This window comes from Podarcis gaigeae, assembly GCF_964106915.1.
Source record: "Podarcis gaigeae genome assembly, chromosome: 6".
In the NCBI taxonomy this organism is placed as follows: domain Eukaryota; kingdom Metazoa; phylum Chordata; class Lepidosauria; order Squamata; family Lacertidae; genus Podarcis; species Podarcis gaigeae.
In genome coordinates, this window is record NC_139682.1 from 41,170,488 (window position 1) to 41,191,253 (window position 20,766).

A 20,766-nucleotide genomic window follows, 5' to 3' on the forward strand; every position below is an offset into this window, starting at 1 on the left:
AAGGTAAAGGTACCCCTGCCCGTACGGGCCAGTCTTGACAGACTCTGGGGTTGTGCGCCCATCTCACTTAAGAGGCCAGGGGCCAGCGCTGTCCGGAGACACTTCCGGGTCACGTGGCCAGCATGACAAAGCTGCATCTGGCGAGCCAGAGCCGCACACGGAAACGCCGTTTACCTTCCCGCTGGTAAGCGGTCCCTATTTATCTACTTGCACCCGGAGGTGCTTTCGAACTGCTAGGTTGGCAGGCGCTGGGACCGAGCAGTGGGAGCGCACCCCGCCGCAGGGATTCGAACCGCCGACCTTTCGATCGGCAAGTCCTAGGCGCTGAGGCTTTAACCCACAGCGCCACCTGCGTCCCCTACTCCCTACTAAATGTGTTTAAGACTGTAGTGTCAGGTGCTTTATGAAGTCTGTTAAGTCTCCTGCTTTTGAGAGTGAAACTTTTCCTTGGTCAGAGCTTCATATGAGCACAGGCTCCTGCAAATCTGTTTTGGGTGCTAGTATCAGGCCCCGTGATAGGACACCCCCATGTAGAACTGTCCAAGAAGCTTGTCTGGAAACTGCAACTAGGCTCCTGTAGGAAGTGGCTGACTGCGAACATATTCTGAAGGAACTGCACTGGCTGTCATTACACCACTGAAACCACTTTAAAGATTTGATACTTGTTCAAAGCTTTATACACAAATGGGGACCTGGATACTTGAGAGAAGACCTGTTCTCCCATAGGCCAACCTGTTTATTAGGTGGCTATCTCCCATTCATTGCACGTGGACTAAATTCAAAGGCCTTTGAACTAGAGTATGCAAAGCTTAAAAACTGATCAAGCATGAAAGCTTCCTATCAGGAAGTAGAGTCTCCAAACAGGTTAGCATTTTGACACCTATAGGTAGATTTGAACACCAGCCTCTCCCATCTGTTTTCTGATTTATAAATATATCTCTGCAGCTTCCCACAGATTGTTCTTCTGTTGCGCTCATTCTGGGAGTTTTTCTTGTGGGATTACATCTTGCCATAAAAATGCAAGGTTGCAATGCGGAAGGCACAGATTCAACAAAACTGTATGCGAAGAAGAAAGGAGTGACCTTGAGCAGGCTATTTTAATTAGTCTCTTAGTTCTTCATTAGGAGAATGGAAACAACATTCTCTTCCCATGCTGATTGTGAAATATGCATCTTGGTAGGTAGCCATACAGCTCCTAGCATAATGGAACACCTCAGTGTTGCTGCAGTGCAAAACACCACTAATAACGGCAGAAGGATAAAAGGCAGCATTCATAGCATGGTTTCTTATTGTCACTGTACTTTCTGTATAGTTTCAATACAATTTTTTATTTTTTCAAGTTTTTATAGGCTTTGAGGGCGGTAGAAACTCTTTGATGAAAAAAAGATGGAAGTCAAATCTTGAAGCGATTTGTTAAGAATAGCCTGCTAAATCAAGCCAATGGCCAATCTAGCCCAGCATCCCTGCTCTCACAGTAGCCAAGCAGAAGCCTATGGGAAGCCCACAAGCAGGACTTGAGCACAACAGCACTCTGCCCACCTGTGATACTCATCAACTGGCAAGCAGAGTGGAGATAAAACACAGCCATCGTGCCTAACAGCCACCAGTAACCAGATCCTCCATGAATTTGTCTAATCCTCTTTTAAAGCCATCTAGGTTGGTGGCCATCACTGTCTGCTATGGGAGCAAGTTCCACAATTTATGCACTGTGTGAATAAGTACTTTATTTTATCTGTCCTGCATCTAGCATAGTATTATGAGAAACTTTTCTCTCTCCAATTCCTCCATGCTATGCATAATTTTTATAAACTTTTATCATGTCACCTCTTACTCACCATTTCTCTAAACTAAAAAGTCTCAGATGCAGTAAGCCAGCCTTTCTCAACCTGTGAGTCCCCAAATGTTGTTGAACTAAAACTCCCATCACCCGTAAGCTTTCCTCATAGGGAAGTTGCTCCATCCTCTTGATCATTAAAATGCCCCTTAAACAATGGTAGTTTAAAACAGGGTAATTACATGGCTTAATTCAGCAAAAAAACACACCAAAATCCTGTGGTTTTTTAAGGGATGTTTTAACAAATGGCCCCAGATTTGACTTTAGTTTTGTATGCTTTTTTAAAACAAAAACAAAAACCCAGCAATTGAGTACAAAACTTGGGTTTGGGGCACAGATGTTATGGTTAAACAGAGGCTGCCATCCTATTCAATGGGAATCATTCATAATGTTGAGCACAATATTGCTTACTTCTGAGTAAGCATGCAGGACTGCACTGTTCAACAAATAGCTCTGTGGTGAAAAAACATTGACTCACCTCTGCAAATTTACCACCATCCAGTAAGCAGGCGGATTTGCTGCTCTCTGGTTGGAATCCAGGAGACGGCTATTTAAGGACTTTCATTTGCTAGGGAAAGTTCCAAAAGTTTCATGATCACTGCTGGGGTCCAACCCAGTGCTGTTATGGATGACAGCACATGCCTGGGCCTGCTGGCAACTCAACAAAGCTTGCTTTGAAGAGAGTTAGGTTACAGAGTGACTGCAACAGGTTGAAATGTCACTGCATACTCTCTCTGAAATTCTTATCTGCAGCCTAATTATCTCAGTTAATTAAGGATGCTGCCAGACAGCTTCCTGTGGTTTGGCGCCATAATACAGAAATGGGAGCACATGATATTGTCACTCGGCATGGGAAGCCACTCTGTACTCTGCTTGGCCCATGCTGGTTGCATGCAAACTGATAAATGTGAACAAGAAATGCTGGATATCTGAAGATCTGTCAGGATATGGTCAGTCAAGCCTTGTATCACCTCCACCCATCCACAGCTAATGGATTCAACCTCATTCACTTATTCACTCCCTATTTCCAACAATCAGAGGTACAGTGATATCCTGGTGGCCCAATTCTAGCAGTACAATCATGGCGGCCTGTCATGGCACCTTCAAGACTGGTAGTGAAGGCACACAACTCTTAACAGCAGCAAGGCTCTTCCAGAAGCCCTCTCACTGTTTTCAGTCTAAATATACCTCCCTTCCTCCTGAAACACCCCAGATTTATATATGTGGAGCAGACATGTAAAAAGCAGCATTTATCTGTCACCATCTCATCTTGTTTGGCCCTACTTCAGACACCCAAGATCAGTTCATAAGTACAAAAATAAGGCAAAAACAAAGCAAAGTTGTCAAGAAAGCCGGAAAGGCTACCCACACATATTATGAGATACCTTGTGTACACGTCTGCTGTAGCTGTTCAGAGGTATTGCATAATGACAGCTTTCACAAGAATTGAAATTATGAAATGGCAACATGAGGGTGCTACCAGATGGGACACTGAGAGCCAGAGATCAGGTTTAATAACACATTTCAAAGCTATTTAGTCACAGTCAAAAAGAGAGTCAGGGAGAAAAGTCCCCAAGAACAACCTTCTCTCAGTTTTTCACTACCAACCAACTGCATTGTTTCTTGTAACACCACTAGCACTGTTACTTTTAACCAGCCTTACAAATAACTTGCCAGTGCACACTTTTCTATGCTCACCTGTGCATGCATACCAGTATAAGCCATTGATAAAGCACATCTACAGCCTGGGAGATGGGGGGAGGGCGCAAAATCAATTTATATTTTAAAAATCTCCCTATTTGCTCACCTGGTGGCAATTCTGACTCGCCACAGGTGAGCAAGTGACTGCCTATTTACAAGCTTGCTTTTAGTTGTATGCCTGTCTAGCTCATGTGTGTGAAAGGGTAACTAATCTAGAGTATATATTCTTGCTAAAGAGAGATAAATGCTGCCTCCTACCACAATCCTTTAGTCTCCAATTTTGGTCATAAGCTGGTTTCTACAAACCCCTGAACTGAAGAAATGAATCCTGAAGCTGCCACTGGTGGTCAACCTTCCTCTTTCTTCTTGTGGAGACTAGGCTTTTGATCAACATATCCAAGAACAGCCAGCATTTTGAGATTACTGTTTTTAATCTATAATTCATCCATTTCCTACTCCATTTGCATCTACTGATCCCACATGGAAGAACACAGAAAGGATTTACCAGAAGGTCATAGGAATCCATATCTTGCTCGGGCTTTTTCTTGCACAATTTATAGGGATTCTTTATTCCAGTATAACAGCTGCAAAATGTGACCAGGGTTCCCCCCCCCCCAGAACAGAGGCAGCCAACAAGGTGCCCTCCAGATGTTGGACTCCAATCCCCATCATTCCTGACAATTCACCATGCTAGCTGAGGCTGAGGGGAGATGAAGGGTACCATGTTCCTATGGCTGCTTTGAAAGCACTCTTGCCCACATTTAACCGACGCCCAACTGCAACCTCCTCACATTCTCCAAGTTGAAGAGACTTTTAAAGGGGAGTGGTAATATAAGATGTAAAGGCTGCATTATATTCATTACATCTGGTCCTCCTGTTTGCAAAAATACACACCAAGTATACACATCTGTAAATAAGTTCTCACCGCTCCCAAGCTCTCACAAATTAAAAACAATAAACTAACATAAAACCAGCTCCCTGACTCTTTTTGCCCCCTTGTACATCAGTGACAATTTTACCACCACCATCCAAAGAACCAGTGTTTCACTTAAGTTTAAAAACTTAAAAACTCTAGAATTCCTGACTAACAGACCTAGAGCTCTTCCCATGCATTCAGCTGAACTTGGAAAAAGAATTAAACCTACAATGTGTGAAGTCCTCCACCAAATTAAGAATACACATCTGGCTGACCACTGTGAAAACAGGATGATTGGCCTGATCCAGCAGGTGCTTCCTATGTTCTTACAACCTTAAGAGTCAAAGTCTGTATTATTTCTGACCAAATCATACATGACATGCTTTATTTATCAAACCAGCCTCAGTACAAAATTTAAAAAAACCAACTCCTTTGCTCTAGATGAGGTCCAAATTAAAGGGGGGGGGTTCAGATTTGAAGAAGTGTTGAAGTTAGGGTGGCCAAGGGAAGGAGGAGATCAGACTCCTGCACCTTTAACAGATGTGCAGAAGAAATTTCAGCATCACACACAATACACCTGGTGAAATCCTCCCATCTACACAACTATTAAAGGTGCAGAGTCCTGCTTTCTTTTGCATCTGGCCACCCTACTTGGAGCTGAGTTCAGCAGGACTTGTGAGTGTCCAGATCAGGGGTGGGGACTCTGTGGCTCTCCATATGTTTCTGACTCCAAATAACATCTAGTCCAGCCAGCAAAGTTAGTGGTGAGGGATGATGGGATTTGTAATCCAACAAAATCTGGTTGGCCACAGGATTACTAGTACAATTCCAAGCATGCTTATGGCATCAAAGGAATTGGTTAGGAAAGTCTTACTCCATTTTTTTCCATTGGGCACTATATGACATGCGGTTCAGTCCCGCTGACTTCACTGCTTTCTGTACCAACAAAGGCAAAGAGGGAGGAAAGAAACAGGAAAACTGCATTTTCTAAAGTTTGATTTTGTTTATATTTTTCAAATGGCTTTAGAGCTGGCACAGCATAGGGAGCTGGAAACTCCCTCATTTCAATGTCACGCAGTCACTAGGTAACTCACAGTGCAATCTTCTACTCAATGTCTACTCAAAAGCATGAATTCAGTGGGGCTTATTCCCAGGTTACTGGGTACAGAACTGTAGCTCCAACGTACTTGGTAGCCAGCCCCATTCAGTTATGTGGGGTTTACTTCTGAGCAGACATGCAGAGGATTGTACTCAGCCTCAGTCTCCACCACCCCCACTCATTCACTCTGCTTCTCCATCTGTTATATGGGGATAATACTGCTAGACTACCTCACAGGGTTGCTGTAAAGATTACTGGAATATGATGCTTTATGGCTGCTGGGAGGTGTGGTTTTTTTCTTTTTTCATCCCACTCGGCCTTATATCTTTTACCTTTTGAAGGAGATCTTTGTACTGAGTGTACAGTGGTGATAAAAAAAATCTATGTACACATAGGGAAAAAAGACCATTCAATGGATATAATGCACCTTGCAATTTTGAAATGCACTAAATAAAGTAGTAGTAGTAGTAGTAGTAGGGACGCAGGTGGCGCTGTGGGTTAAAGCCTCAGCGCCTAGGACTTGCCGATCGAAAGGTCGGCGGTTCGAATCCCTGCGGCGGGGTGCGCTCCCGCTGCTCGGTCCCAGCGCCTGCCAACCTAGCAGTTCGAAAGCACCTCCGGGTGCAAGTAGATAAATAGGGACCGCTTACCAGCAGGAAGGTAAACGGCGTTTCCGTGTGCGGCTCTGGCTCGCCAGATGCAGCTTTGTCACGCTGGCCACGTGACCCGGAAGTGTCTCCGGACAGCGCTGGCCCCTGGCCTCTTAAGTGAGATGGGCGCACAACCCCAGAGTCTGTCAAGACTGGCCCGTACGGGCAGGGGTACCTTTACCTTAGTAGTAGTAGTAGTAGTAGTAGTAACAGCATGTATTAAATGTAAAAACAACCACTTCCATCAACCTAGGGATGTGTTTCTGCACAGAGAAATAAATTAGTGGAATGTTCCTAATTTTTTTCTTCCTTTGCTTCTGTGCTCAGTCCTTCTGCATTAAGGAACCAGAGGTCTTACCTAAGGAAGGAGAGCTCATGTTACTACGATTCCATCCATTGAATTCAGGGCTGTGTTAACTCTCTTGGCAAAGGATTCATTCAGGAAAAGAGTAACCCTCTTCATTAATAAAACACTGAACATTTTACAGCTTTACTATAAAGCATTATTGTTAACTGTGATTACTGTATAACATTAATATACCTGGGTCAACATCCAAAACTGAGAAACAAATGCCTTCTGTGAGCTAACACACCCAGGTGACCTGAAACTAAATGAACCCCAAAGATTAGAAGCAATCAGAAAATGGGATAGTAAGACTTCTAGGAAGCGTGTCCATACACCTGCTTACAAAAATTGCATTCCAATCACATACCTACTCACCATTAAGGAAAGCCTGGGAAATCCCCTCTACCTTACACAGAGAGCGCGAAAATCAAGAGATCACAGTAATGTAGGAAAACATAACATCCCATCTCCATGCTATACATCTAGAAAACACAAAGGATACTCTGGAAGCCAATCGCCTCTGCTGAGAAGCCAATCTTGATCTCCAGCTTCCTTTGACCAAAAGGTCACTGTGCTAGGTCAGTTCTATTTGTTCCTCAAAACGTCTCCCAAGGATAGTCCTTTGCCTTTACCATTGTCTTTCTTTCCAGCCAGAAAATACTCCTCTAGTTTACTTGCTTTGGTCTCTGAAGAGTTTCTCTGGAACCGTCCAAACTCTCCAGCTCTCCGAGGCAGTTTTTCATGCCCCAGACAGTTGTCGACTCTCTAAGTAACCCAATCTTTAAAAGGGCAAAGGGAGGCAAAGTCCCGAAACTGAACACGGTCAGAGGCCAGCTGGCATGGAGGAAGGAGTCATAGCTGCTGCACCCAAGTCCCAGCCAACAGGAAAATGCCTTGTCAGAAGTGACAAACTTGGACAGACCTTCTGGAGTGATGGGTCCCAGTCAGAAGAGCAGGCAGCTCACTGATGGCATGCCAGGATTCGCAAAGATTAGAAGCACCCAGTCCTTGAAAAGTTCTGGAACCACTCTCATCTTTTTCTATTTAAAACATATTATGTGTTTTTTGTGGGGTAGACTGCATTGCTTGAGCCTCCTTCTAATTCCTGGATCCAGCATAGATTCAATTCCAGGAATAGCCAGGCTAATAATAATAATAATAATAATAATAATAATAATAATAATTTATTATTTATACCCCGCCCATCTGGCTGGGCCTCCCCAGCCACTCTGGGCGGCTTCCATAAAATCCAAAAATACAGTAAAATATCACACGTTAAAAACTTCCCTGAACAGGGCTGCCTTAAGATGTCTTCTGAATGTCAGGTAGTTGTTTATCGCTTTGACATCTGCTGGAAGGGCGTTCCACAGGGTGGGCGCCACTACCGAGAAGGCCCTCTGCCTGGTTCCCTGTAGCTTTGCTTCTCGCAATGAGGGAACCGCCAGAAGGCCCTCGGCGCTAGACCTCAGCGTCCGGGCAGAATGATGGGGGTGGAGACGCTCCTTCAGGTATACTGGACCGAGGCCGTTTAGGGCTTTAAAGGTCAGCACCAACACTTTGAATTGTGCTCGGAAACATACTGGGAGCCAATGTAGGTCTTTCAAGACCGGTGTTATATGGTCTCGGCGGCCGCTCCCAGTCACCAGTCTAGCTGCCGCATTCTGGATTAGTTGTAGCTTCCGAGTCACCTTCAAAGGTAGCCCCACGTAGAGTGCATTGCAGTAGTCCAAGCGGGAGATAACCAGAGCATGCACCACTCTGGCGAGACAGTCCGCAGGCAGATAGGGTCTCAGCCTACGTACCAGATGGAGCTGGTAAACAGCTGTCCTGGACACAGATTTGACCTGTGCCTCCATGGACAGCTGTGAGTCCAAAATGACTCCCAGGCTGTGCACCTGGTCCTTCAGGGGCACAGTTACCCCATTCAGGACCAGGGAATCCTCCACACCTGCCCGCCTCCTGTCCCCCAGAAACAGTACTTCTGTCTTGTCAGGATTCAACCTCAATCTGTTAGCCGCCATCCATCCTCCAAGCGCCTCCAGACACTCACACAGGACCTTCACTGCCCTCACTGGTTCTGATTTAAAAGAGAGGTAGAGCTGGGTATCATCTGCATACTGATGAACACCCAGCCCAAACCTCCTGATGATCTCTCCCAGCAGCTGCATGTAAATGTTGAAAAGCATGGGGGAGAGGACAGAACCCTGAGGCACCCCACAAGTGAGAGCCCAGGGGTCTGAACACTCATCCCCCACCACCACTTTCTGAACACGGCCCAGGAGGAAGGAGCGGAACCACTGTAGGACAGTGCCCCCAGCTCCCAGCCTCTCAAGACGGTCCAGAAGGATGTTATGGTCGATGGTATCAAACGCCGCTGAGAGATCCAGCAGAACTAGGAAACAGCTCTCACCTTTGTCCCTAGCCCGCCGGAGATCATCAACCAGTGCGACCAAGGCAGTTTCAGTCCCATGATGAGGCCTGAATCCCGACTGAAAGGGATCCAAATGGTCCGCTTCTTCCAGGCGTAACTGGAGTTGTTCGGCAACCGCTCGCTCTATCACCTTGCCCAAGAATGGAAGATTTGAGACTGGGCGATAGTTGGCCATTGTGGCCGCATCTAAAGATGGTTTTTTAAGAAGCGGTTTAATAACCGCCTCTTTCAGTGGGTCTGGGAAGGCTCCCTCACAGAGGGAAGCATTCACCACCCCACGAAGCCCATCGCCCAGTCCTTCCCGGCTAGCTTTTATAAGCCAGGATGGGCAAGGATCCAGGAGACAGGTGGTTGGTTTCACTCGTCCAAGCAGCCTGTCCACATCCTCGGAGGTAACAGATTGGAACTGATCCCACTCAACTTGACTAGACAGAACTCTAGCACTCTCCCGCCCCGGCCCTGCTCCCACGGTGGAGTCTACTTCTTCCCGAATCTGAGCGATTTTATCTGCAAAAAATTTTGCAAAATCATTGCAGGAGAATATGTGGCCCTTACTGGGCCCCGATGTTACAGGTGGTTCCGCTAAATTGTGAACAAACTGAAAAAGTCTCCTGCTGCTGTTTTCTGCAGATGCAATAGAGGCGGTGAAGAAATTCTTCTTCGCCGTCGCTATCGCCACTTGGTAGGCTCGACATTGAGCTCTAACCTGTGTCCGGTCAGATTCGGAATGAGTTATCTGCCACCGGCGCTCTAGCCATCTCAACGATTGTTTCATTGCCCTCAGATCCGTGGAAAACCACGGGGCTCTCCGGGCTCCATGCAATCGGAGAGGGCGCTTCGGAGCCAAACAGTGAATAGCCCTGGTTAACTCCGCATTCCAGCGGGCCACCAGGGAATCAGCTGAAAGGCCATCAACATGGGATAAAGCATCCCCTACCACTCTCTGGAAACCATTTGGATCCATTAAGTGGCGGGGGCGGACCATCCGAATTGGTCCCACCTCCCTGCAGAGGGGATGGGTCGCAGAGAAGTCCAGTTGCACTAGGCTAGCTTCCTAGTGAGGGAATGGTCCTCTAAGTATGGGCCATTAAGGTAACGAAGGAAGTGGCTTTGTGCCAGACAGCAAATGGGTAGGCCCCCCACCCGCCCTCAATTCCCTGGTAGTTAGAAAGACAAAGGCCAGAGTTGACTTATGTGATCTAAAAGGTGGAAGTGGGAAGGCTGCAGGCTGGGCAGCTGGGAGACAGAGCCATGCCTGATTTATGCTGGAATCCAAGGCTGTGGCCTACAGGAAAAGCAAAATCCTCTTTGGGTGTTGATGCTGTGACCATCTCCACCGTAGGCTCAGGTTGAATATATCTGTAAATAAACCATATTTCATAAAGAGACACCACAGTCTCTGCTGTGCATCATTCCAAAAGAAACACGAACCCTGGGTTCTGGAACCCCTGGAATCTCGCACCGCTTGGAGACTGGGGTGGCGTGCAACAATATAGATGCACACACCATCAACCACCACTACCTCAGATTTCCACATCAATCACTATAAGGAATAGACCATAATTCAATATATGGCACTATGGAAAACTAGGAATCAATAACATGTCCATCTTAATGAGGCACCAAATTTGGAGTGAAACCATAGAGGCAAAGGAATAGTTCTACTTCCTAGAGTTTCTGATATCTAAGTATTACGATTAAAATAGCCATCCCCAAGTTGGTGTCCTCCAGATGTTTTGGATTCCAGCTCCCATCACCTTTGGCCTGCATGGCCTATGGCCAGGGAGCATAACAACTGCAGTCCTAAATGTCTGGAAGGTATCAGCTTGAGCAAGGCTGGATTAAAAGGACATCTATTTCAAGACACTGTCACAGATAGGGAAGTTTTGAGCGAAATGGAAAGCCTGAGAAAATGCTTAGCAGATGGGCAGCCAAATGCCTTGTGCTCCAAGGAACCCAAAGAAGCCAGGAGTTCTATGGCCAACTGCTGATTTCATTTGTACAAGAACTCGGGTGGCGGGAGAGACACAGAACATGACTTTTCATGTTTCAGTTCTAGCTGAGGCTACATAAACATAGTAAGGGTAAATGACGGCTATAGGCAAAGCAAATAACAGAGGAAGTAGAAGGAACAGACACTGTATTATTTATTTATGCATTTATATATATGATTTCTATCCTGCTTTCCTTATACAGGACTTCGCATATAGACTTGGTTGGCACGAACAAAAGAGTGCAACATGATCATACACTCTCCTGCTTTCTCTGACCAAAATAAAACAGCATGCTTCACCCTAGAGGCGATGCGATTGTATTTCATTGCTGGATGACAGGAGACATGTATGTGAAGCATGGTGGAAAGAAAGCCACACGCAAAATCAGGCCAGCTTTTCTTCCCTATGAGGTAACTTAGATGACATACACCCACCCAGCTGTAGAGTTTTAAATCTGGCCCATTGCCATCAAGCCACGCAGGCTTCAAGCAATTCTCTAACTGAGGCCCTGGAATGTCTAAAGCATGATGACGATGCTTTAAGGAAAGGGAGCAGGCAGGGCACAGCTGCTGCTGTCATATTTGCTAGAGCAACTTTACACTGTAGCCAAGAGAGCCAGGGTTAACTCTGAGAACAAACTCAAGCATTTCAGAATGAACCAGCTAAATGACACATTAAATGTCTGAATGCATTGAGCATTTGTGTATGTGGTTTTTTTCGGGGGGGGGGGATGGATCAGGATAGGGACCATCATGAACAGGGAGGTAGAGTTTAACCCTTTCTTCCTGTGCTATGGTTGCAATTAAAACTGCCCCCCATCTCTCCTTTAGCAAGCTACAGTCCCAATCCTCGTCCCCTCTGTGTTATTATTAATTAATTAAGTAAGTAACAAAACAGATAACATGAAATGCATTGACTTATTCCACACATCATCAAGTTTGGACCTTCTAAACTCAGAGAGCTCTTCCCCACCCGGCAGTGTGTACATGACAATTGCAGAGTTAGATTCCTATCACCAGACCAAAAGCAGTGGCTTCTATACTGCAATTTCAAAGCACACAATACCAGGCACTTGCTAGTGAGGGCCTAGGGTGGGTTGACAATGGAGCTCTATCTTTGAGCCCAACCCTCACACTAAGCAGAAGCAGAGGGAAGATTATACCTTTTCTAGCAATTAAGTGACATCCTACAAGATTACATTTTTTTAAAGAGCCATTGTTTTAGAGCATGAACTTTGAACATAATGTTAGGGTGGTATATCTGTGTGACAGCTAAATGGAAGGATGTCACAAACCTAATTCCAATGCTCCCCCTGCCGAAGGAGTATCTGTGACTTTCAAACTGACAAGCCTCAGGTCCTTCTGTATACTGTTGCTTCCTGGTCATAATGAACTAAAGCAGGCTTTCTTCTCAGATCCAGAAGCTTCGCTCTAGGTAACACAGCACTCTGAAAGTGCAATTGCTGGTCACCAACCTTCTCCATTCCGAAAGAGTAATCAAGATAGCTACTCAAGATGTGTAGAACCTTTTATAGAGGTAACACCACTACAGACCTTTACTGAAAGAACAAATTCAATGAACAGCTTATGAAATATGAACTATCTGTTGCCAGCCAGGAATCAATCTCAGTCTCACACAGAATCAGGAAAAAGGCATGATGCAGGAAGTGTAAATGCAAACCAGCTACACCACAATATTTGGCAGAACAGCAGTTTTCCCGGTACATCTCATGTACCAGAGTAAAAATATGCCATAAGGGATCTTTGACAACCAGCTCTTATGAAGAAACACAAACAATGGGCATTATAACAACAATCCTTAATTGAACCTATGGAATCTGGATAATCTACAACTGATCTAAATCCAGAGTCTCTAGAGACTGCACGTGGTGTGTACAGTCCATGTGTGTGCAATGGGTAAAGTACAAGAACCAAACTAGGAAGAATGCATTCAGATCCCTGATGGTTCTAAAATTAGCCTACCCCCAATGGTTGCTATGATGATAAACTTGAGTAGCTGCATGAATTTATTTACATATATGCATTTTATTTTTAAAAAATAAAAATAAAGCCACCCTATATTCAAAAATTAATCACACCATGATATACAAGACTTGAAAATGCAGAATAAAATATAATAAACAATGCAATACAATTCAGATGAATAAAAACATTCAACCAGTTTGAAACACCGTAATCTAAAATGCCTGGCAAAACAAACAAACAAGGCATTAACCTGGTGTCAAAAAACAAAAACAAATGTTGGCACCTTCTCTCTTGGGAGGACAAGCCCATAGTGGTGGTGCCACCACAGAGAAGTCCTCTCTATTATGCATTTGTAATGTGCTTCTCCTAAAGAGGAAACATGGAGAAGGGTCTCTTTTAATTACCGTATTTTTCGTCCCATAGGACGCTCCGTCCCATAGGACGCACCTAGTTTTTTGGGGGGGAAATAAAGGAAAAAAAATTTCCCTTTATTTCCCCCCCAAAAGCAGGTCGGGGAAACCAAACCAGGTCGAGGAAGGGCGCTGCACCTCCCTGAGCTTGTGGGGCTGGCCGATGTCTGCCTCAGGCGGCAGGCTGCTATCCGCAGCGTGGGGAGCCCTGCGGGGAACCCCTGCAGGGCTCCCCACACTGCGGATGTCTGTCCGGCGCGCGGGGCGCTCTGCTTCAGGGCGCCCCACCCGCTGGGAGGCAGGCTGCTATCTGCAGCGTGGGGAGCCCTGCGGGGAACCCCTGCAGGACTCCCCACGCTGCGGATGTCTGTCCGGCGCGCGGGGTGCTCTGCTTCAGGGCGCCCCACCCGCCGGGAGGCAGGCTGCTATCTGCAGCGTGGGGAGCCCTGCAGGGAACCCCTGCAGGACTCCCCACGCTGCGGATGTCTGTCCGGCGCGCGGGGCGCTCTGCTTCAGGGCGCCCCGCCCGCCGGGTGGCAGGCTGCTATCCGCAGCGTGGGGAACCCTGCGGGGAACCCCTGCAGGACTCCCCACGCTGCGGATGTCTGTCCGGCGCGCGGAGCGCTCTGCTTCAGGGTGCCCGACGCTCCGGGAAGCAGGCTGCTATCCGCAGCCTAGACAGCCCTGCTGGACCTCCTGCAGGGCTGCCCGGGCTGCGGATGCGCTCCCGAAGCGCCGGGCGCTCTGCTTTCAGGGCGCCCGACGCTCCGGGAAGCAGGCTGCTATCCGCAGCCTAGACATCCCTGCCTGACCTCCTGCAGGGCTGCCCAGGCTGCGGATGTCTTCCTGAAGCCTGGAGAGCGAGAGGGGTCGGTGCGCACCCACCCCTCTCGCTCTCCAAGCTTCAGCGAAAGCCTGCATTCGCCCCATAGGACGCACCCAGATTTCCCCTTCATTTTTGGAGGGGAAAAAGTGCGTCTTATGGGGCGAAAAATACGGTATCTTAATGCACAGGCGAGCTGATATGGGAGGAGGTGCTCTCCCTCAGATATTTGGAGCCCAAGCCCTTTGAAGATAAACACCGGAATTTCACTCAGTAGTGAACTGGAAGCCAATGTAGTTTGTTATGAACTGACATTAATACATCTCCTGGGTAAACCAGCCAGAATTTTAGCAGCCAGACTGGAGCTTCTGAACCATTTTCAAGATACCTATCATGTGCTTATTGCAATCCAATCTGGAGGATCACTGTGGCCAGGCTATCCCTATGCAGGAAAGGCCGCAGCTGACAAACAAGCAGAAACTGGTAAAAAGTGCTTGAGGTCACTGAGGCCATTTGGGTCTCAGCTGTCAATATTGGATCAAAGAACACCCCAAGTGCCTTGTCCTAAGCTCCTAAGAAGGAAAGGCAGTATAGAAATGTAATAACCAAACAAACAAACAAACAAACAAACAAAGCTGTGGGAATGGGAGATCTTCAAACAGGTTATGGGGAGCTCTTACTGTTACTAGTATATATAGATGGGCTCTGTCCAGTGTGGACAACAGTGAGCTAGATGGATCTGACACAACATAAGGCACATTCCTGTGTTTGTCTGATCAACATGGCTGCAAACAGCCAAAGATGAAACTAAATAAGTGTTTGGATTTGTTCGGGGGGGGGGGCACTGTACCCCACAAATCCTAATTACACAGTGATTTGTGTGCACATGTTTGTTTTAGAAATATGTTGGCCAAGTTCTGATTTAATGAGTCCCAGCATGTCTTCTGCTACTAGAAGAAGAAATTGGAATAAACTTAAAGAACCAGCAAAGCTACTGCAGTACCCAAGCCACACAGAGAATGTCACTAGTCTAAATCCAGATTTGAGGAGGGAGAGAAATATCACAATTAATTTATCATTACTCATCATACCATATCATACTGTGGAAATCATTTACAGAGATTGCTGAGATGAGCATTAGTGAAGTAGATTGACTATGATGGTGATGATTTATTCAATTTATTAACTGCTTTTTTATAGAAGGGAAAGGGCCACAGCCCAGGTAGGACATCTGAGTTGCATACAAAAGGTCCCAGGTTCAATCCCTGTCATTTCCATTTAAAGTTGGGAGAGACTCTGGTCTGAAACTCTGGAGAAGCCACTGCCACTAATTGTGGACAATATTGGGACAGCTGGACCAAAAGTCTGACTTAATATAAGACTGCTTCCTATGTTCCTATGAAAAAAGAGAGTCTCATAGTGACTTACATTGTAAAAATGCAAAGATACTATAAAATAGCCCAAAGCAATAAAAAAATACATTGTCCACCCACCAGCAATCAATAATCAGATTAGATGGAGGGCAGGGACATCAGTGGCTGAAGGACATAATAGCTAGCAATGGAGCCTCCACATTCAGAGGCAGTTTGCTGATAATTACCCAATGCTAGGAGCAAAGAATAAGGATAGCTCCTGCAGACTTGCCCTGTTTGCAAGCTTCCTTTGTCCATATGAGAGGCTCTAGTCGGGGACAGAATGCTGTGCTAGGGATCTTTGTTCTGGCACAGTACAGCAATTATATTTGTACAGATACTGCCCTATTTATCAGAATCGCCTTAAAACTCTCATCAATGGATTCAAGAGGTTCCTGGAACGCTGTAGCACAGAGCACTTTACATTAGAAGGTTTCCAGTGTGCCATATCTGTTTGAGCAGGAGCAAAAGAAAGGTTTTTATCTAGGACATGAAGGCACAGATCTCCCGCTGGAGCCAGGCAAATACTGTAAATAGATCAGCACAGCTGCTCTGCCTCCTCCACCCGCATGAGAGTACAGTCAGCCTGCTTCATCACAGGTGCAACCATCCTACACTCCCAGCACATACCCAAAACACACACTTCCCACTCTCTCTCGCTGGGTTGCAAAAATCACAGCAAGAGGCCAATCTGCCTCCATTTCAACTGTCCCACCACCTCTAGAGCTCTGTATTTGCTGGCAAACACGGCTGGGGGTGCGTTGTGCTTTAGAAGTGACATTGGATTCACACTGAATTGTTTTTGTTAAAAACGAAAAAAAATAATGCTGCAACAAGCGTCTTCCACTGTTGATGCTACAAGCTTCTGACCCTGGATTTCAAACAATGTATCCTTATGCTATTGAATTTCAAACTGAGAGCGATCAGTTACCTCTTTGTTCCACCTTTCAACAGCCTGCTCCATTGTTGCCTATCAGGCACCCCTCCCCTCTCTCCCGTCATTCACATTCCAAAGGTAGAACAATGCACTTCAAAGCCTCCAACTTGGGGGAGGAAGTCCGGGTTGGATGTCCAGACTGAATGCTCACCTGGGTATGAACCATCTCGTGGAATCAGGCAGGGGGTACAATCCCAGGTGACCTTCTGCCCCTCTCTCCTGTGGCACCATGTACAAATCCTGCTTGGGGTCCCAGCGTGCAGCAGCCCTTCTTGGCAAGGCGGAGGGTTGGAAGGTAAAATATTACTTCAGCCATGCAGGAAGGCTCCAACCCTACAGAACCCTTCCATTCTGCTTTAATCCGACAGCGCCTGCAAACCATCCTGCTTGAGCGACAGCCAGTGGGGATTAAGGCCTGCGGGTGGAACACCAATCATTCCCATCCCTCCCACCTCCCCCTGCGGCTGCTCAGCGAGATGGGTGATTCCAGTCTCAGTAATCCCCTTCTGTCTCACTCTCTTCCAGGGAAGTCTGGCAGGTCACCAAAGGGGAGATTAGTGAGATAATGAAAATGCCCCCCTTGGAGCACTCCTACCTCCATTGCTGGGGTCTGCACAGCACCATCACCCTCTCCAGGCGAGGCAGATGCTTCAGTCACCCAGCAGTGGTTTGATGCGCGGATGGGAAATCTGTATTCCCCACCACCATGCAAATCCTTCTTGCAAGGCTGCAGCATCACCAGCTGGCTTCAGACAGAAATGCTGTGCTACCTTCTCTCACTACAAAGAAAACAGCCTCATCAGCAAGACAGCTGATGCTGAAACTCGCATCTTCCTGCTCCTCCTCCTCCTCCTTGGCAGTGTGCATTATCGTACAAGCATGAAACCCACCCTATGTGCAAGAACGTCCAAAGGAAGAAATGCATTAACACAGGATTTGTGCCTTATTGTCCAAGTGTAGGTATCAGGCACTCTGAGATACAAGATAACTGATTTCACAGACTCGTGATCTGAGCTGCTGCAGGTTAATCCTATGCTCCACATCCTGCTTGCACATCATTTGTGGAAGTGGTAATAGCAATGTATCCTTAATTAAATACTAATGCTAATTAATTAAACACCCATGCTAATTAAATAATTAAATTCTAATTGTGCGCTAAATCTCAAATGGCAGATCCCATAATAAAATTGTAGTTGATTTCAATACAATGGAAAATCTACATTGAGAACTATTGTACTGCAAAAAGCTGGACACAGTGTTTCTTAAATAAAATAAATGTTGCTGTGAAAATAATAACCCATCTTAGTATTTATATAGTGCCATCAATGCACAAGGTGTTTTGCATAAGCAAAAAAGATCGGTCTCTGCCCCAACATACAACATAAATGATTTAAATAAATGACAGGGAGATACATGGCTAACAAACAAAAATATATCATAGTAGGGCATTTAATGTCTTTTTTTAGACCAACTTAAATGTTGCAAAATAGGGAACAAGCTTTCAAGTTCTTACTGTGGTTTGAGGGGGATTACGGATTGACTCAGCTACTTATGTTTTTATGTTATAAACAACAGAGAGAGAGCTAACTGGGGATGAAGTTTTTCCTTAGAATCAAGCCTTTTCTTTTCTTAAAATCAAGTGGAACAGACTCCCTCGGAAGGTGGTAGACACTCCTTCACTGGAGGTTTTTAAGGAGAGGTAGGATGGCCACCTGTCATGGATGCTTTAGTTGAGATTCCTGCATTGCAGGGGGTTGGACTAGATGACCCTTGGGGTCCCTTCCAACTGTTCAGTTCTATGATTCCATGATGTAATTTTTATGACATAAATAAATACTTCCATTCCATGCTCTCTCTTTCCCTCTCCCTCCCCGTATTTCTCCACTTTCTGGATCATCACTGCACTTTTGCGGGTTCAATCCCCGTATGGGACACCTGAATATTCCTGCATTGCAGGGAGGTGAACGAAATGATCCTCAGGGTATTTCCCAACCCTATGATTCTATCTAATACTACTTAACCCTGTTCAATCTCACTACCTTGCTTTCAGACCTGTCCCTTTCTCCTATGCATCTACAGATACAAGCCTTTTCCTTACTTATGCTGGCTAAAAGGCTAAAAGGTATGGCCCTGCATTTCCCCCAAATAAACAGTACTCATGGTAATAACAGTCATGCTAGTTGTCATGGAATCTCTCATATCAACTAACCCCATGTTGAACTCAAATTGAAACAGGAAGCTTAATCTGCAGTAATTAGCAGCAAACATGTCAGATGGCAAGATCTGGCAGTCATATTATACATGCAACACAATCCCTCCATATTTACTCAGAACTAAGTCTCACTCTGTGCCATAGACATATTCAAAAGTATGTGCAGGGTTGCAGGCTAGGGAACTCTAAAAACTAACAGACTTTGCCAAGTTTCAGTGGAAATATGGACTGGCAGCTCTTTTCACACTTCCTGTTGGGGGGGGAATAAGCTTGCAAAGCTCTGGATGGGGTAAGGGAAAGGGCTATACCACTTGCAGTGAATTTCACGCCAAGCAGCCTGGAAGCTGTGGTCCTGGATATGCTTAGTCCAGGGTAAAAGGAAAAGAAGGCAAAAAAGGGGTAGCAATCAGGAGAATACGGCAGATATCAGAAGAGTAGCTGTGTTGCCACAAAACAACAAAGAGCCTTGTGGCACCTTAAAACCCCACACTGGGCAAAAGATTCCTGCATTGCAGAGGATTGGACTAGATGACCCTCATAATGCCTTCCAACTTTACAATTTTATGGCATATCCATTTGGGCCTGGTTCTTGTTTTGCATTTCCTTTCCCTTTGAACACACACCTCTACATTCCCTCCTTTTCCACCAGCAACACCATCTGTATTATACTTCATGCATCTGATGAAGTATGCTGTGATCCACTAAGTCTATTACACTGGTCCCTCGGTTTAAGAACAGCTCTGTTTATGAACGATTCAGTTTACGAACTCCGCAAAACTGGAAGTAGTGTCCCAGTTTGCAAACTTTACCTTGGTCTAAGAACGGAATCCAAATGGTGGCAGGGCCCCGACGGCAGGAGGCCTCATTAGGGAAAGCGTGCCTTGGTTTAAGAACAGTTTCGGTTTAAAAACGGACTTTCCAGAATGGATTAAGTTTGTAAACCAAGGTACCACTGTAGGTTTTAAGGTGCCTCAAGACTCGTTTGTTCTTCTGGCTGGTTTGATCATTCTGGATGGTGGGGGAAGGGGGCCTTGGGGATCAGAGCCCACCCTCCCTTTCGCCACTGATATATTCATACTATCTCATTAAGGGCCTCAGCACCAAATCAGGCTCCTGCTGCAGCAATATTATACTGTATAGGAAACTCCTTGTGTGGTGGTTACATTAGGCTGCCATGATATACACACTTTAATAGGAGTATTTTAGGGAAGGTGGAAGATTCAATTTGGTTTTAATCTAAAAGCAAAGCTGCCTAACTCACACAAATTTCTTAAATAACACAATTTCTGAAACAATACACAAACTCTGTTTTCCTTTTCCTTGGCCATCCTAGTCTGAAGTTAAGTGTGTTTTCCTGTGTATATTCCATCTGAGAAGCTTATAGATCCACTGGAATAAATTCCACAATGAGAGCTTCCGGATTTCTTAATCTCACCCTGTTATTCCAAGGGACATAAAAAGATTAATATGCCTTGAAGCAGTTCCTGAAATAATTAAATACTGGGTTGATTTACTCAGCAGTCCAATCAATCATCTGATTCCAGAATGTCTCCTGCCCAGCATGATTTTTGTGAAATTCTAACTTTGTATCATTTTATTTTGCTGCCAGCAGAGGGAGATCTGGATTAGCAGAAGTGGAGCAGAAGAATGGAGTTGTCTGGGGCGTCTTGGGATAGAGTGGCCTTGGAAAGGAGATGGTGAGTCAAAACTGTGTTTGACATGGCAGACAGCAGAGACTTAATTGCACGTATCAATAGCAATGAAAAGCTCTTGCTGATGCAGAGCAATTATATAAGAGATAAATAATCTAGCTCTTACGCTTAAGATATTATGCAATGAACTCCCAATTTTTCTGTTCTGTTATCACTAGGTTTTATCTGGTGTGTTCTTACTATTTTACAAATATTCAGCACATACGAGTCCCTACAGACCTTCACAAAGGATAAAAAGATCTGGATTAACATTCTGTTTGTAACTAAAATGTTAGTAAATCATAAATCCATTTATCTAGAAATA

General features: G+C 45.5%; 1 protein-coding gene across 12 annotated transcripts in view; it reads right to left on the reverse strand.

Annotated features, from left to right (window-relative positions):
• The window catches only part of TMCC2 (transmembrane and coiled-coil domain family 2), a 95,274-nt gene that overhangs the window by 30,699 nt on the left and 43,809 nt on the right, over positions 1-20,766 (reverse strand). For 3 of the 12 annotated variants that reach the window (XM_083745491.1, XM_083745490.1, XM_083745480.1), the window contains exon 1: positions 7,049-7,332. The exons of 3 other annotated variants lie outside the window; for them this stretch is intronic. Coding sequence is in view for 2 of the 9 variants with exons in the window: in XM_083745486.1 (XP_083601612.1) it covers positions 17,134-17,274 (141 nt within the window). In the remaining 7 variants the exon portion in view is untranslated. 6 more of the 12 variants (XM_083745482.1, XM_083745486.1, XM_083745483.1 and 3 more) reach the window with 6 other exon arrangements.